General features: G+C 54.0%; 1 protein-coding gene across 2 annotated transcripts in view; it reads left to right on the forward strand.

The window, feature by feature from the left end:
- Positions 1-18479, forward strand: part of PREX1 (phosphatidylinositol-3,4,5-trisphosphate dependent Rac exchange factor 1) — a 194495-nt gene that overhangs the window by 140444 nt on the left and 35572 nt on the right. For both annotated transcript variants that reach the window (XM_081255329.1, XM_081255328.1), the window contains 6 exons: positions 2684-2784; positions 3319-3422; positions 3616-3665; positions 5917-5992; positions 11672-11744; positions 16769-16911. In XM_081255329.1, the coding sequence (XP_081111455.1) occupies positions 2684-2784; positions 3319-3422; positions 3616-3665; positions 5917-5992; positions 11672-11744; positions 16769-16911 (547 nt within the window). The remainder of the gene's footprint in view (positions 1-2683; positions 2785-3318; positions 3423-3615; positions 3666-5916; positions 5993-11671; positions 11745-16768; positions 16912-18479) is intronic.

Raw genomic sequence — 18479 nt, forward strand, 5'->3', positions numbered from 1 at the left:
TGACAAACGCTAACTCTCAACCAGTCCCCCATTCCCTGAATCTCAGACTCCCCGCCAAAGCAGGCTGACCTGCTCCCTGTGTCCGCAGCGTACCGCACCCTGCTCCCGGTTAGGTCTTTCTGGAAGACTGGATCTTGCTTCTCTCTGCCCCCACCCCCGCCAACTGGCAGATGGCTGGTTCCCTAACCTTACTTCTTACTCAGGGCCTTTGTATGTGCTGACCCTCCTGCCTGTAACACATTTCCTTGCACCCAGCGGTAGCACATGGCGCCCCACTAACACAGTGTGGTTCGCAGATGTGTTTTCCCTGGGCCACACGGTGCTTTCAGAAAATTTTGGATTCAATATCAACATTTAACAGTTGGGAGATTTCACAGGAAATGCTGGGTTTCCAGCTTCTCTTGAAAAGTCGTAAGATGCTTTAGTCTTCCCATGCGGCCACAATTGGCCGCAGTGAGTGGCTGCCGTCTTCAGAAACGCTGGCTGGTTCAGCAGTGTTTCCACCTGGCCCCTTTTACTCATTTATGAGAGTTTAAGGTCCCTGCATTAGAGGTGAATTTTGTCTGGTTTTGTAGGCTGGATCCCAGCTTAGGACTCAACATGATTTGAAAGTTACCGACTAAATCCAGAAGACCCCTGAATGAACCACTTGCCAGATGGACCCGGCTGAGGCCCAGAGAGGGACAGCAGTTTGCCCAAATTTGCCCAGTAAATTGATCCTCAAAAATGCTCAAGACTCAGCTCAGGGCAGAAACCTGGGTCACAGTTGCTGTCCTCTGGGCTGCATTTTTCTGCCCTTGCAGCTGCTGTGGGCAACTTCCTGTTCCCCCACCCTGGCCACAGGGCTGCCAGTCCGTGCCAGAGGTGGCCCCCGATGGGACAGCTGGTGGGCAGCCAGAGGCTGAGTCTCCAGCTTCCGAGAGTGGGCACTCAACATCTGTTCACCTCCCCCAGCTGCCGGCAGCTTTCTTTCTGCCTCTGATTTTTGGGACTTCAAGAATAGACCTGGGGGAAGACAGGACCCAGAACAATCTCTTCCCCACTCGGGGCTCCCGCTCCACAGAATAGATCCGTTTCTTCTACGCCCCCCAGCCCGGCTCTCACTGGGGTTCCCTGAATGCCTCGGCACACACTACTACCTTCGCACAGGGCAGGTCTTTGCTCAGCCAAACACTGCAAAGCTAAAAATAGCCCTGCCCCCCTCTGGCCCTGTAATTGGAGGCAGGACAGCTGGTTTTGATAAGCTCCCCACTCTGGCCCGCTGCCACCCGCTTTCATTGAGTACAGAATGACCACATCCCCAGCTCTCCCCTGGCCCGCTGACTTCCAGTGGGTTGAGCTCTGCGTGGAGCCCAAACTCGACTCCGAGAACGAGGACCTGGGCTCTGGCTGAGCCTCTGCCCCTCTGGGTAGTCACGTTGGATTTGCCTCATATCCTCTGGGCTTTTGAGCACTTCTTTCTTGCTGAGACATTCCTGCTTACCGCAGAACATTCCTTCTTGTTTGATGGTTCATTCCTTTATTTGTTCAAAAGATTACTGACCCTTGCTGTGCTTTGGACCATCTTCCAGGTGTGGGGGGTGTAGAGCTGTGAATCAGACAAAGCTCCCCATCAGCATGGAGGTGACATTCTGGTTCGGGGAGATGGTTGATAAACACATAAATAAATCTGTAAATAGTATAATACAACTCCAGTGATCAGTGCTAAAAAGGAAGTAAAACGGAAAGATGGGGATGGTTTGTGTGGGTGTGGGGTGTCTTGATGAGGTGGTCAGGGAAGGCTTCTCCGAGGAGGTGATATTTGAGCTGAGACCTAAAAATGAAAGAGAAAGACTGTGTGAAGAGCTGGGGAAGGGTGTTTCTAGGCAGTGGGAACAGCAAGTGCAAAGGCCCTGAGGCAGGCAGAGGTCTGGCAGTTTTTTTAAGCAGGGGAAGATGGTGGGTGAGCCTAAAGCAGAATAAGTGAAAGGTATAGGAGATGAGGAGGGGGCACTTCATGTCAGGGCCTTCTCATCATGTGGGCAGAGTTTGGATGTTTTTCTGAGAGTAACCAGGAAGCCCGCCGGAGGGTTTTAAGTGGGAGAATGATATGACTTGATCACCCTTAGCTCTTCTGACTCTCCACAATCATCTTTCTGGGTCCTTATTTCTTCCTGCTTATTGGTTTCTTCATTCCTTCTCTCTGTTCATCCAGCCAGCCAGCCATAATCCATCTCCCCACTCATCTATCCAGTACTCTCTCCACTTATCACCCACCCATCTGTTCCCCTCCCCACCCACCTACCCACTAATTTTCCCAGCCACCTAGTCATTTATCTGTCTGATCATCCAGTCATCTGCTCACTTTTCATTCATTTATCCACTCATGTGTCCATCCTCTCTCTGTCTCTCTCATCCATCCTCCCGTCCGTCCGTCCATCCATCCATCCATCCATCCATCCATCCAGTGAGCCTGAGGCGGGGCCTGGGGTCTGTTCACACCCACCTCTCTGCCATTGGTCTTGGGGAAAAGAATCTGGCCTCAGCACGACCCCCAGGCCTGTGGTGTCCTAAGCTCTGCTTTCCTGTGGGCAGTTCTGGCTGTCACTCCTGGGAGTTGGGGGGGGACAGGCCAGTTCAGTGCTGGCCCCTGTGGTCTCAGGACTGGGGAGGTCCTCTCAACCGCATGTTATGTTCCTGGCAGTGAGTTTGTTGCCTGGCTCCTGGAAATTGGCGAAATCAGCAAGACGGAAGAAGGCGTGAACCTGGGCCAAGCCTTGCTGGAGAATGGTATTATCCACCACGGTGAGTGCGGGCTAGGCCTGGGGGGCCGAGCAGTAGGACCAGGTCAGACCTCAACAGTGCTGTGCTTCCACTAACTCAGAGGCCATTTCTACACTTCTGTGTGGCCACCTGTTCCTTCATGATTTGAAGGAAGAGCCTACAGGATCGGCTAATGGATCCAAAGTGGGGAGTGAGAGAGAGAAGCACTAAGGGCGACTCGGGGCCGTTGTGTAGAGATGGGTCCATAAATCTTGACAGTGGGGTCTCACACCCCAGCCTGCTTCGTGATCTAGCTCCAGGGAGATGCTGGGCAGGTGGGCCTCAGGGCAGACTGGAGTGGGCATTTCTGGGCCTCTCATGAGACTGGCAGATGCCCCAGCCCCCAGCTGTGGGTCTCAGCAGGGCCCTGGTAGCAGGAGGACCTGGAGTGTGTGCAGGGGCTTTGGTGAAATTGCACTTGGCATGGAGCCTGGCCGAGTGGAGGGTGAGGATGGTGGGCGTGGGTCAGGAGGGGCCGAGGGGGCGCCCAGCCTCACCAGCCCTGGGTCCCTCCAGTCTCTGACAAGCACCAGTTCAAGAACGAGCAGGTGATGTACCGCTTCCGCTACGACGACGGTACCTACAAGGCCCGGAGTGAACTGGAGGACATCATGTCCAAGGTGGGAACCCCTCCACCCTGACCCCATGATCTTGACCCCACAGTCACCACGGAGCAGGCCTCTGCCCCAGTGGCCTGTTCTCCACTGCCCTCACCAGTCTCCCCTCTCCCCCCACCCCCTCTCCCAGCAGCCTGGATTTGGAGGCCCCTGAAGGATGTGGCCTGATCCCAGACTCCCGTTTTTTCTCTTTCAGGGTGTGAGGCTTTACTGCCGTCTTCACAGCCTCTACACCCCTGTGATCAAGTAAGTTACTCTCTCCAAGCTTCAGTTTCACCTCTGTCTCTTCTCAGCTGTGTGGCCTTGGGCCAATAACTTAACCTCTCTGAGCCTCAGTCTCCTTCTCCATCAAATGGGGCTAATAACTGTACCTACCCTGTAGGTTTGTCATGAGGGTCAAATGCGTTAATTTGTGGGAAACACTGCATTGTGGTGGTGAAGGGTGTTAGTTCTGGATCTCAGCCTGCTAGTCAGCAGCTATGTGCTCTTGGGCAGTTATTTAACCTGCTGGGGCCTCAACTTTTCCCTCTGTGGAATGGGGATAATAATAGGATACACCTCAGGGCCTTTGCACTTGCTGTTTCCTCTGCCTGGGGTGTTCTTCCCCTACATATTTGCTTCCTTACTTACTTCAAATGTCTCCAAGTCAGAGGGGCCCTCCCTGACCATGTGTCTAAAACATCACCATGTGGAACACGCTACCCTCCTTACTTCACTTTGGTTTTCTTCTTGAAGCTTGTCAGTAGCTGACATGGTTTTCTTCTTGAAGCTTGTCAGTAGCTGACATAGTATATATTTATTTCTTAGTCTGTATACTGTCTGTACCCCAGGGAATTGTACACTGACCAAGGGCAGGGAATTTGCTTACTGCTGTGTCCCCAGACCCTTGACAACACCTAGAGCAGTGCTGGCCAGTAGAACTTCCCGCACTGATAGAGATGCTCTGTGCCTGTGCTGTCCAATACAGTAGCCACTAGTCACATGTGGGTTTCACACTCTTGAGACTGAAGAGTGTAATCTTAACTCTGATTTAACATTAATTGGTTGAAAAACCGCCATGTACTGGAGAATGCAGTCCAGGGCAAAGGAGCCCTCAGTAAATGTTTGTTGAGTGATTGTTGAAAGGTAATTAACTTCTTTTGCCTCAGTTTCTGCATCTGTGAAATGGGCATAAGAATAGCTCACACCCCTTGGCTGGTCATGAAGATTGAATTTGACTGGTGCCTGGCACACAGTGAAGGCTCTATCAGTGCCAGTGATTGGTGGTTGTCTTTACCGTGAAGCTTGTGGCTGTGGATGAAGGGACAGGGAGGGTGACCTGGTCCTTACCAGCTGCAGAGGCCTCTGCCCTCTGTCTTGACAGCTCTTGTCACCTCTCAGGAGCGGAGAGGAAGGGTCTTTTCCCAGCATTCGCTGGAGGCCAGGCCCAGGGAGCCCCTTTCACCTCCAGACCTGCCCCGTTGGCTCCTCCCCTGCTGCCTTTGTGCAGGCCCAGAAGGCAGGCGGGGCCGTCCCGGTCCAGCCTTGGCCCTTGCAGGAGAGGCCTCTCTATCAGCCCCCAGAGGAGGAAGTGGCTGGGCTGGCAGCGGGTCCCCAGTTACCGCACACGTGACCTGCTGGGCTCCTCAGTTCCTGAAAGCCTGAGAAGAACTCCACAACCGGCCTTTCTCAGCCCCGAGAGGGGCTGGCCGCAGAAACTCACTTTTGTCAGCTTCAAAGGCTGAGAAACTGTTGCAGTTTGGCGGCAAGGTCCGCACAACCCTTTGTACCAAGACTTGGCAGGAATTAGATGCTACAACAGGTCAAAGCAAAGAACCAGGACCGTCACAGCCCCCTGCCTTCTGCTCTGTCCTGATTGCCCACAGCAGCCCACGGAGAAGCATTTCCGTGTCGGTATAGTTTTGTTACCTTTAGACACATGAACGTTAACGGCAAAACAAAAGAAAAAAGGAAAGAATTGGAAGTTTTTCTCATTACTCAGAGTAAATCAGGGTTCTGCAGGCTCAGCGTTTTTGACGTTTTGGTCTGGATAATTGTTTGGGGGCTGTTCTGGGCAGTTTTGAACGTTTAACAGCATCCTGGTGTCTATCTGCTGGTTGCTGGCAGTACCTCTGCACTCCACCCCCCAGCCCAGTCATGGCAGCCAAAAATGTCACTAGACACAGCCAAGTGTTCCTTGGGGGGCATAGCCATCCCTGCTTGAGAACCCCAGGCTGGGGAAAGCTTCCAGAGCCTTCAAGCCACCTACTCCTGCCCCTTGACGCTGTTGGTGAGGATGGGGTCCTGGGTTGGGACAGACCTGCCCTCAGTGACACTGTGAGTGAGGTGTGGCATCAGGGCTGGACTCCCTGTCTGGTGCTCTCCCCGGCCCCCCTGCCTCTGACCCATGGCTGGAGAGCCTAGAAATCCTCGGACCCCGAGCTCTTTGAGTAGGGACATTGGAACTGTTTCCCCTCCCTCCTCCCTGATCCGCTCATGGCCTGCTTCCTCTCCACAGGGACCGCGATTACCACCTGAAGACGTACAAGTCGGTGCTGCCCGGGAGCAAGCTGGTGGACTGGCTGCTGGCCCAGGTGAGAGCCCCTCCGAGCAAGTGTGACCCGTCGTCCCCCTCTGCTGGGAAGGGGTCACGGATGGGTCCTGGGGTTTTGGCGCGGTGGGTTTTCCCTTCGTTCACAGTGATGGGAAGGCGGGTGCAGGGGGGAGAAGTTGAGCGTTCTCCTTGGCCGTGGGGAGGTGCTGCCTTTGGGGTGCCCACTGTACTCTCCGGTGGAGTGGAGGAGGTGGGCGGGGGAGGGGCAGGCTTTGCACACCTGCTGCTCAGAAGGCGTCTCTACCGCAGATCTCTGTTCCTGGTCAGCTCCTGGGTGGTATTTACAAGGAGCGGGCACAAGAGAGCGTAGAAAAATCCGACAAGAGGGCTCAGGGGCTCATCCCTTTTTTCCTCCTGACACCTGCTGTGTATAAGGCACTGTTTTAGGTTCTGGGGGGACAGCAGTGGACAAGACAGACAACGCTCCTGCCCTCGTGGGTGTTAAATTCCGGTGAGGGGTAGGAGAGGCGTTTAATAAACAAGGAAAAGTAGTGAAATACTTTGTTAGCTGGTGCCAGGTCGGTGGGAGCTACGGGCGGGAGTCGACCTTTCACGTGGGTGGGTGGGGATGTGGTTGTTCACAGGGGGCAGAGAAGGTGGTGTTTTGAGCAGGGACATTTGAATAGAGACCGGAGGGAGGTGGGGAACGAGCCAGGGGGCCGTCTGGGGCCGGAGCTTTCTCTGAGCGGACAACAGCTCGGAGGCTCTGTGTGGGGTGAGCTTGGAGGGTCTGGGGGTGGGGAGAGGCCAGTGTGGCTGGAATGGCCTGAGCGAGAGGGAGGGTGATGGGGAAGCTGGTGGGCAGCCAGCACCAAGGGGCCTGGTGAGCTCTTGGGAGGATTTGGGCCACTGCAGGGCTCTGAGCACAGATGGACAGCATCTGACTTCGGTGGGATAAGATGCTCGGGCTGTCGGGGGACGAGGTTGGCAATCGGGAGACCAGCAAGGAGGCGGCTTCAGAGCTGCAGGTGGGGAGCGTGGTGGCTGAGAACTGGGTGGCTGCGGGGGAGGGGGAGGAGTGGTCAGGTTTGGGATTTTTTGAAGGTGGACCTAACAGAGTCTGCTGTTGAATGGACGGAGTGGGCAGCAGTGGTGAGAGACACAGGAGTCTTGAATGACTGCAAGGCCCTTGGCTGAGCTGGGGAGGCTCAGGAGTGCGCCCTGGAGCACCCTGGCGAGGAGGAGAACCGGCCAGAGCAACGGCCTCTCTTGGTTTCTCTTTATGATCGGTGTTGGGCACGGCAGGGGCCTGCTTGTGGCCGGTGCTGTCAGATTAGCTGTGATCCTGGCCGAAGGCCCCCTGGAGTAGCCTGAGTCATTGTCAGTTGGTCCAGAGGACCCCCCCCGCCCCCCTGCCGCCATCCCCCAGCATTCAGTCGCAGTGGAGGCAGGGGGCGGACGGTGGAGTGAAGGTTGCAGCTGACCCTCTGTCCACTTCAGCAGGCCTCGCATGGCTTGGCCTGGTCTGGGGACACAGGGAAGCTAATCGGAGTTGACATAGGATGGCTTCCATGAGATGGACCGAACGACAGCTGGCATCTGACTCTGGGTCAGGGAAAGGGGGGGACGGTGTGCGTGTGGGTCTCTCTGTGGGGGAGAGGTTGGTGATGAGGATGTGACCTTGAAGACTGCTTACAGCAAGTCTTGATCTCAAGAATCATCCCCACCTTCACTTTAGCAGGAAAGTCAAGAAGAAAACATATAATTGTGTAGTTCAGCAGGGTTATTTTGCTTTGAACACATCTTCATTTCTAACTCTAGGTCATTCTGCTCCTTGAAATAAAATGTTGATTGAAACCCCTTAGATCAGCTAGAAATACTTTTGGCTGCACATACTAGGAAACCTGACTTACACAGGCAAGACAGTTTTCTTTCACATAATAAGAAATCTAAATTATACAGTAAAGGCATTTTTTGCTCATATAACTAGGCGTCCAGAGTTCATGGTCCTAGAGCTCAACAATGCCATTTATACCCATGCTCTTTCCATCTTTTTGTTCCGCCATCTTGCCAGCTGCCTCATTGTCATAAGGCAGCTGCCACAGCTCCAGCTATCACATCTATGTAGACCTATGGCCAAAGGCAGGCAGCAGGGGCAGTTGGAAAGAGCTTTCTCACTATGTTTATTAGGAGAGGAAACTTCCCCCAGTCCCCTCTCTTGCCCAGTGGTCTTCCCCTTAGGTCGCATGGCCAGGTGGGTCCCTCATGTACCCCTAAACCACTCCCTGGGGAAAACAATAAGGATGGCTGAGAGTGCCTTAGAATTCCTCAGAATTCATCCCTTGAGGCTGGGGGAAGGGCTCCCTACCAACTACTCAGATGAATGAGAGTTCTTTTAGCTCAGAGGATAAGGAGGGTATTAGTCCTTTGATTGACAAGCTATGTACTGTATCACTTCTGATCTTCTGTGTGTATTATCTCATTTAATCTTCATAAAACAGTTGTTATCCCCATTGTACTGATGAGGAAACTGAGGCTCAGGTTATGTAACTTGCCTCAGGACACACAGAAACGAGGTACTCCTATAAGATTGTGTGTGGGGGGGCCTTCATGATGCCTTGGTAGTCAATAATAATAGAAATTGTAATAATAATCCTCTGTATTGACTATAGCTTGTACTGTGGAGTCTGAGTGGGGAATACCACTGAGAGGTGGCAGAGGCCTTGGGAAGTCAAGGGCAAATCTGGGGATAAAAAGTACAAATAAGGAAATGAAAGTCAGAGAGGTTAAGGAATTGCCCACGGTCACGGCTTGGCCAAACAGGGGTTTGAACCCGGGGGATCCAGCTCCAGAGTTTGCTCTCCTCACCTCTCTGCTCATGGTTTTTTGGTCTGTGCTGCCTGGGCTCCAGGATGACCTAGGCTGTGGCCGTCAAAAGGAGAGCGGGGGTCGGTGGGCTGGGGCAGGAGAGAGCAGGGACAGGCCAGGAGCCAGGTGCGGGAGGGCTCATATCTGCTGGCTCCTGTGCTGGCTCCGCCGAAATGTGCCCTGAGCACCCGCTACGCTGACCCCCATGCTCAGGCAGATGGCAGTGCTGACGGTGGCGGGGTTTCTAGCACCCGGGGTGGGGTGGCAAGGCTGGGGTGGGTCATCAGGCAAAGGGCCAGGCCAACAGCTCAAGGCACCAGCAGAGGAAACAAAAGATAAACAAGGACAGGAGCCCTGGCCGTAATGCTGGGTAACTCTCCTCCCCTCTTGGAGCCTCAGTTTCCCTATTTGTAACTTGGAGGGAAGGTCCGGCTGTAAAAGGATTCCATTCTCATGCTGTAAACTTGGGCAATTGCCAAGCCTGTCTGTGCCTCAATTTCTTCATCTGTCAAATGGGGTTAATAAGAGCGATTGCCTCTGGGTTGACCGTCTAGGCAGTTAGGAGGAGCTGACATGGGCACTGAGACCTGAAAAGCCAGGGCAGGGCATTCCAGGGGGAGGAAGGAGTAGGTGCGAAGGCCCTGAGGTGGGGTCACATGTCGTGTGTGGAAGGAGCAGCAAGGAGGCCGTCGTGGATGGAGCCCCCAGTGAGGGGGGCTGGTGGGTGAGTGGGGGATGAAGGGGAAGTGTGCTGCTGAGGTTGATTGCACGGGGCTGTGTGTGCCTGTGCCTTCCTCTGGGAGGGGAGAAAATGGGGGCTGGATGACTTTCGGTTTCCCCACTGCTGGCAGGATGTGGGGTGGGGGCTTGCTTTTCAGGCGGTGGACACATCCAGGGTTAGCGTATTTCACTCTTGACCAGAGAATCCCTGTGCTGTTCTCACTTTGGGAGCTACCACATGGGTCACCCCAGGGCCCTTTGGAGAGAAGAGGCCAGGACGGGCTGGGATGGGCTGGGAGCCCAGGTTGTGAGAGCTTCGGAAAGCTAGGTGGGCTCCAGATGCCTGCCCGGGCCCCCTGGGCTGCAGAGCTGGGCCTGCCCGCCTCCTGGGCCCCTCACAGCTGGGGGCGGCTGCTCCGGATGCGGCCTCTTGCATGGCTGGCTGCTATGCTGGCAGGGCTGTGAGCGTGCTGGCTCTCCAGCTGCTGGCCTGCAGTCCCACAGGACAGATTTGTCATCTCTGAGTCAGCCTGGGGCAGCTAGAGCAGCTGAGGCCAGTGGCTCCCCCAGGCTCTGCTCTGGGACCTTGGCAGGCTGAGGCCTGCAGCTCTGAATTCATTTCTCCTGTAGCTGAGGAATTCCCTCCCTGGCCCCTCCACTGCTGGCAGGGGCCTGGGAGGGGATACACCAACAGTGGAGTCTTCTGGCCTGGCTCTGTCGGGCCAGTGCCTCTTGGAATAACTTCTCACTTGGGCAGTATTTTAAACGAGAGGCCGGCTGAGCGGAGCGAAGCTCATTGACCTGGCTACAGACTAATGCATGAGTTAGTCCCTGCTGACAATGTCTTTATTCAGCAAGTATGTACTGAGCACCTACTGCATGCCAGGCTCTGTTCTAAGCACTTAGGATTCAGCAGGGAACACAATAGATCAAAGGCCTTTTCCTTAAAGAGCTGACGTTCTCACTCACCCTGCTTTTGCCGGCCATGTTATTTTCTGTACTCTAAGCTTTGCACCTCTGGACCTTTGTCCGTGCTGTTTCCTTTGCCTGTCACTTCCCCTGCGTACACACACAACTCACATACTTTGCCTGGATATACTGAGATTATTTGGGTTGCAAGAAACAGAAACAGTATCTGGTTAACTTAAGGAAAGTAAAAAAGAGAAGATGACTTATTGAGAAGGCCATGGAGCACCCACAGAGTCAGGGGGAGACCCAGGAGCCAGGTCCTAGGAGGAACTGGCACCAGGAGACTTCCAGCTTCTCGGGAGCAGACGCGGAGGGGCACCGGCTCCAGGGCACACTCTCTGGGAGAATCGGCACCAGCTGTCCCCTGACCTTGGGTTCCTCTGCTCAGGGAGGAGCCAGGTCAGTTAGGAGTTGAACCTGATTTCTAGTATCAGAGAGTCAACTACTGAGGCTGGAACAAATTAGGAGTTTATTTTTCTTTGGTATGAGAGAAGCCCGGAGGTTGGTGGTCCAGAGCTGCGAGTACGATCTCATGAGATCTTTGAAGACCACCCCTGCTCTTTCTGTTTGCTCTGCCATCCTTAGTATGTTTCTATTTTTGAGGTCACACTGTGCTCTAGGATGACTGCAGGAGCTCCAGCCATCACACCTTTGTTCCAGGCAGGAGGAAGAGAGAGGAAGAACCGGGGACAAAGAGTGTTTTGCCAGAGCTCCCTATCAGTGGTTTCTGCTTATATCTCATTGGCCACCTCTAGCTGTAAAGGAGGCTGGGATCTGTGGTTGTCTAGGTAGATGAATTGCTGTCTGTAAGAGTGAGGGTTTCAGTACTAGGGCGGGATGGGGCCGGGGAGGGTTGTCGCTGGGCAACCAGCAGTGTCTGCCACATAAAATCGCCATTTCTCGTTTGTGGTGTTTATGGCATGGTACAGCATGCATTTCTCACATGTAAATAATTAACATGCAATTAAATACTTTTCTTGTTTGGGGTTTATTAATAACAATCACAGACATGGTTGGGGGATACTACAGTAAACAAGACAGACACACATCCCTGCCCTCGTGGAGTCTCCGTTCCCGGTGGTGGTGGGCTTTTCCCCAGCCTGGCTCAGCCCCTTGGCTCAGCGGGTCCACCTAACACCCTCTGCTTCTTGTTCTGTTCCAGGGCGATTGCCAGACACGCGAGGAGGCGGTGGCGCTTGGCGTGGGCCTGTGTAACAACGGCTTCATGCACCACGGTAATCCGCCCCTTCCCCTTCAGCCCAGCCTCCCCGGGGTGGGGTGGGGGTCCTGTCCTGGAACAGAAGAGCTGGCAGGGACCCTGGTCCCCGGTGCATTTTACGGCGGGGGGAAACTGAGGCCCAGAGGGAGCAAGTGGTGGGCTGGCGGCTGCCCAGCGTGCCCGTGGGTGAACTCGGGCTGGATGCCGAGTGGGCCTGTGCTGCAGCTCGTGGATTGCACCCTTCCCCACCCCACCCGCCCCGTTCTGCACTGATGGGGACATCACTTCAGGTGGCCAGTGGGGATCAAGGTGGCTGGTAAAGATTGGCTGCAAAACAGACCAGATGTGAGGTCAAATCCATGGGCTTCCTAAGCCCTTCCTCCCTCACGGGATGTGGCCTCCCAGGGTGGGCAGTGAGGGTGGACGACGCGGACCTGGCCCACGAGCTTCCGGGGAGGAGAGGAGAGGAGAGGAGAGGAGAGGGGTCCGTGGGGACAGAGGACAGGCGGGTTGTGAGCATGAGAGAAGGGAGGCCAGGCGGGGCCTCGCCCCTCAGACGCCTCACCCCTCCCCGCACAGGGAGAAGCACCTAAGAGGGGAGAGAGGCAGACGGTCGGAGATGGTCCTGGGGCAGGAAGCTGGGGAGAGGGAGGGAGAAAATGCTTCCACTGACGCCATTGTCAGTTAACACAGAAGTGATACTCTGCGTGCCCGGCCTCCTCCTAAGAACTCTCCATGTAGCAATGAGTTTGGTCCTTGGGACGATCGATCCTTTGATGTTGGTATGAATGTCTGTAAACGAGGAATGGAAGCTCAGGCAGCTGGGACACTTGCTCAAGGTCACCTGACAAGGAGGGGCTGGGATGTGAACCCAGGCAGGCTGGCGTCGCAGGCCACATGTCAACCACTGAGCTCTGTGGCCTGTCCTTGTGGCCCCGCCCTGGGGGAGCCCCGAGGCTCCCACCCTTTTGGGACGAGTGGACTTTGAACCTCCACTGGGGAGCCTTTCTCCTGTTTCCAGAACACTCCCCAGGGCCTTGTCACTTGCAGTTTCTCTCTCCCGGGTGTCCCTCCCTCCCTGCCTCACCCCCTCACTTATTCAGTGTTTCTGCTCAATTCGTGCCTCCCCAGTGAGGTCACCTGGCCACCTGCTAGGATGGCTCCTCTCTTTCCTCACCCCCTGGACCAGCTCAGATTCACTTTTCTTCCTGGAGCTGCTCTGTCGCTGTGAGACTGATTCCACACCTCCCCTCCGTCTTTGCTCATCCTGCTGTCTTCCAGAGGCTGCCTTCTGCGTGCAGGCACCGTGCTAGGCTCTGGGGACCAGGGTGAGCAAGATGGATGCAAGTCTTGCCCTCGTGTGCCTGTACGCGCGTGTGTGCGTGTGTGAATCACACGACAGTAAATAAGTACATTTTCTGGACTATTATGAGCATGTGAGGAGGACTTTGGCTCTTACTCCAGTGAGCTGGGCGTCCCGGGAGGGTTCGGAGCAGGGGAAGGACGTGCCTGACTGGGCTTCTTACAGGTGCCCTCTGGCTGCCTGCGGACAGTGTCTGTGAGGGTGAGGGCGGAAGCAGGGAGGCCAGGGAGAAGGCGGCTGTCATCGTCCAGAGGAGGGACCATGCTGCCTGGATGCATGTGGTGGCAGCGGAGGCCTGAGACTCGGGAAGGGCTTCTGGTCATTCCTCCTCCCAGCACCTGCTCTGTGCTCCAGCTCAGGGGTTGGCAAACTCTGTCTGCAGAGGGTCAGACAGTAAATATCTTAGTCCTTGTGGGCCACACGGTCTCTGTCACAGCCCAGCTCTGCCCCCTGTAGCCTAAAAGCAGCTGCAGGGGGATGTGTAAACAAGTGGGTGTGGCTCTGAGCCAGTAAAACTTCATTTAGAAAAACAAGTTTTCTACCCCTGGTCTAGCTGCTGGATTTACTCTCCCTTCAGCAGGGAGAGAGAGGCGCCCCTGGGGTGACAGGTCATCGGATTTGCCCCCTGCCTCGTAGCCGGCAGGCCCGGTTTTGGGCCTGACTCGGCGGACTGCCGGCAAAGCCCTGCTCCTCCCCGGCCTCAGTTTCCCCATCTTTCCCCTTCCCATCTGAGCTCAACGTGGCCACGGCTCTGTGGGGTTGGGACTCACTCTGGCTCAGGGCGGGAGCCCGGCAGCCTCGGTCATTCCCGAAAGCCGCTCTGTTCCCTGCGGGGGGCCCTCGCAGCTCCATCCCCCGCCTCCCGTCAGCTGGGCAGAGCCTCTCATTTGTGGGTAAGAGTAATTAGGGGTCCACCCCAGCTACTATTTTGGGAAGGTGGCCGGCTGAGGACGTCGTGGAGGGGGTGATCCCGGGCAACAGCAACACCCTCAGGGTCGCTCAGGGAGAGAAATTGCAGGGCGCGGTCCTCGCTCCCTTGTTCCTGCCACGAACTCAAAAATAGGCTGAAAGTTAGTCAGAAAGAGAAAGACAAATACCGTATGCTAACACATATATACGGAATTAAAAAAAAAAATGTCATGAAGAACCTAGGGGCAAAACGGGAATAAAGACACAGACCTACTTGAGAATGGACTTGAGGATATGGGGAGGGGGAAGGGTAAGCTGTGACAAAGCGAAAGAGAGGCATGGACATATATACACTACCAAACGTAAGGTAGATAGATAGTGGGAAGCAGCCGCAGAGCACAGGGAGATCAGCTCGGTGCTTTGTGACCGCCTGGAGAGGTGGGATGGGGAGGGTGGGAGGGAGGGAGATGCATGAGGGAAGGGATGTGGGAACAGATGTATATGTATGACTGATTCACTTTGTTATAAAGCAGAAACTAATTAAAAAAATAAATAAATAAACTTAAAAAAAAAATAGGCTGAAAGAGGAAAGGGCCAGATGCTAGGGTTGTGGCCGCTGCAGAATGCAGGTTAGGGTGCAGGGTGGAGCGTGGGGCGGGGCCTGTGTGGCGCCTCCCGTGGTGTCGGACCGGAGCTCCCGGGGCTCTGAGGTGTCCCCGGGGAGGGACGCAGAGGCCAGCGGTCCAGTGCCTTAGGCACATACAGGGAAACTGAGGCTCACCATTTAATCCTCGCAGCCATCCCGGGAAGTTGGTGCCGTTATTATCCCCACAGATGAGGAACCTGAGGCTCAGAGAGGCTAAACGGCCGTGAAGTTGGGAAGGGCCGGGCAGGGATTTGAACGTCGATCTGTGCCCGTCTCATGAAGCCTGGCCAGTGGCCTCGACTGGAAGTTGGGAGTGGTTGGCTCTCACCTGGCTGAGCTCCCGGACTCTGGGATTCCAGATGTTTCCCCACATATTTCAGCCGAGACACGAGACACAACACGGTGCTTCCTCTTCCCACTCCCTGAGTCTTTTAGCCTCGTGTTTACAGTGGAGGGGAAGCCAGCCGGCCTCCTGGGGCCTGGCTCCCAGCTCTGGGGAAAGCAGCAATTTGTGTGTCTGTTGTCTCCAAGGAGGTAATAGAGGTGGCCTGAGCACGATGCTCACAAACAGCTAGCTGTCCCGGGAAAGGAAGGAGACAGGAAGGAAGGGCTCCTGATGCTTTTCATGTCACCAGAGGTCTTCTGGGATGGCGGGGACATCGCGAAGCTAAGGCAGCTCCTTGTCCTTCTTTCAGGGGCCTGCTGACTTCAGATGACTGCCTCGATTTCTCCCCTTTATTTAATTTGTCCTCGCCCCATCTATCAGGCCAGGCTGGGCAGTATGGTGAAGAGGAGGAGCCTGGGCTCTGTGACCTTGGGCAGTTTATTTAGCTCCTCTGGGCTTCAGTCTTCCTATCTTTAAAAGGGGTGCAGCAGGTCCTTCTTTGTCTGTGGAGTAAGTGAACTTAAGCCTGTATCCCCGGCGTGCCCTGCACGAGAAGGTATTTAGTTAAATTGTAATCCACAGGGACCACATCACATGCTGATTGTTACTGGTTCTTTGTATTCATTTTCCTGCCTTGTCTTAGAACAGAGGTCAGAAGACTTTTTCTGTAAAGGCCCAGATAGTAAATATTTTAGATTTTGTGGACCATACAGTCTCTTGCAATTATTTAATTCTGTCATTGTGGCCCCAAAGCATCCCCAGACAAAATGTAAATAAATGGGTGTGGCTGTGTCCCGATAAAACGATTCATAAAAAGCAGGAGTGGGCCACATTTGGCCCACAGGGACTGAGTGTGTTAGTCCCTGGTCTAAAGGGTTTCACTGTGGTCTCTTTCTGCTTATCAGTGAGGGTGAGTTCCTTTTCATACAATTGCTGCCCGCTTAGATTTTCCCATATGTTAATTGCCCATTCATATCCTTTGCCCTTTTATCTATGAGTTTCCCAGCTTTCTCTGGCTGATTTGTTGGAGTTTCCTATATATTCTAGGTATTTATTCTTTGTTGGTTTTAGACAGTACAATTAGTTTTGAATCTGCGGCCTGCCTATGGCCTTCCTACTGAATGGAAGTCCTTAATTTTATCATAGTGCTTTTTGGGGGGTCTTGTATATGAACTCCTTTTCTGCTCTAGGACAGAGATATTCTCCTGCATTTTGTTTGGTGAGCTTTAGCTTTTCTGTTCCTATTTAGGTCTTTAATCCAAGAGGAGTTTATTGTTATATATGGTATGAGGTAGGGATCTGGTTTTATTTTTTTTCCCCATGAGTCAGTTTTCCCTGTACCATCTGTGGAATACTCCACGTGATCGTTCAGCATCCATCACATGCTGAGTTCCCGTAAACACAGTGTCCTCTTACGTGATTGCTGTTCTCTTCTGCTGGCTTTTAATCTGCTTCTGCTGTGGTTCCACACAGGTTTTGTTACCATGGCTTTGTAATATGCCTTTATAGCAGGTGGGGCGAGTTCAGATTTTTCAAGGGAAGTCAGAAAGCCAGGCTTTTATGTTGAATATCCTAATATGTTAGTATTGGCACAGGATTTTACTTAATAGAGCACCGTGCTGGCCAAACCAAACTTGTCCAGGGGCTGGTTCCGGCCCGTGGCTGCCAGTTGGCAGATGCTCCTGAAAGCTTCCCGTGTGAGCCTGACCTTGTGCTTGCATGTCTGTGGGTTCCCAGTGCTGGAGAAGAGCGAGTTCAAGGATGAGTCCCAGTACTTCCGTTTCCACGCAGACGAGGAGATGGAGGGAACCAGCAGCAAGAACAAACAGCTTCGCAGCGACTTCAAGCTGGTGGAGAACATTCTGGCCAAGCGCCTGCTGGTAGGAGCAGAGATGTGCTGCTGCATCTTCCTTCCCAGACCCGTCTGCAGCCCCGGGAACTGGGCAACCTTCAGATTGTGGCTGGAGAAGTTGAGGTCAACTTGGAATACCCAAGAGTATGGGGGATTCTAGGTGGTGGCTGGCAACACTGCCCAGAGGCCAGGTTGCTTTACTGGACAGACTACCCTCTTGACAGATGAGATTGGGCTTGCTGGGCTCCTTTTCTTTTCCTTCCCATCTCCCCTTGTCTGCCCCACACCCCAGCCTAGCCTTGTGCAGGGAGGAGGGCCTCCTGGGTCCTGCAGGACTCCTCCTTCACACGAAAACCTTGTATCTTCTGGGCTGTCACCCTGTCCTTGTTCAGCTGCCGTAAATAGCCTTGCAGTTAAGGTAGAACATTTACCAGCCTGTTCAGATATTTTACTAGCCCAGCCCACCAAATCCTGCTTCTCTCCCACTGGTGAGCAGCGGCCTCCATCTTAAGACCTGGCCCACAGCAGGCAACCAGGAGAGAGGCTTGGAGAGGTTAGGTCTCCTGTCATTGCCAGAGTTGAGGCCGAAGTTCACCTGATGAGAAGGCAGCTCCATTAACTTCTTTCCTGTAGTACTTATGGGGGCTGCTGTTCCAATTCCCATTTATTGCACAACAAAGCCCTCCAGTGCTCCCCATCACACTTAGGATAAATCCAGTCTCTCACCGTGGCCTTCAAGACTCATCATGCCTCTCCAGCTTCTCATTATGCCTCTCCAGCTTCATCTCCTGTGCTCTCCCCTTCCTCATCCCACCCACCCCAGCCACTCCAGCCACCCTGATCTTCTTTCTCATCCTCCAGTACCTTGGAGCCTGACTCAGGGCCTTTGCACATGCTGTGCCCTCCGCCTGAAGCACTTTTCTCCACCCTTTATAAACTTCTGTTCCTCACTTCATTCAGGTCTCAGCTCAGATATCCCCTTCTCTGGCCCCACTGCCACACCACTTCCTGTCCCTTTAAGTCATTTGTTTTAATTCAAACTACATACACTCCCTGCACCACATTCTATAGTTCTTTATTTGTTTGTAGTCTGTCTCCCCCAGTAGATAGTCAGCTGCACGAGGGCAGGAACCGTCTGTCTTGTTCAGTGCTGTTTCTGGAACAGTAAAGTACCTGGCCCATATAATAGGCAGCAGCTCAGCACATATTTATTGAACGAATAAACGCATTTCCCTGTATCCTCACCACCACTGACGCCCCCGAACCCACCAACCTGCCTGTCATCCTGTGATGGGGAGGGACGGCTCCTCCCTAAACTCCCTTCCTGTCCCCAAGTTCTTGGTGGCTGGATACCTTTGGATCTATTTTATTCATTAAGTCAGTAAGTTGTTATTGAGCACCTACTGTATGCCAGCAGATGGGGGGACAGTGGTACATAAATAAGGAGGCTCTGTCCTCAGGTTGGGGAGAGGAAGGTGAGACAGGCAATGAAAAGTAAACAAATACGTGTGGTCAGCAGCAGGCTGAAGCACGAGCCCAGTGGCGGGTCTTCACGTGACAGGTACATATTGAGCATCTTCTGCGTCCTGGGTGCTG

This window comes from Mesoplodon bidens (assembly GCF_964165515.1).
Source record: "Mesoplodon bidens genome assembly, chromosome: 15".
NCBI lineage: Eukaryota > Metazoa > Chordata > Mammalia > Artiodactyla > Ziphiidae > Mesoplodon > Mesoplodon bidens.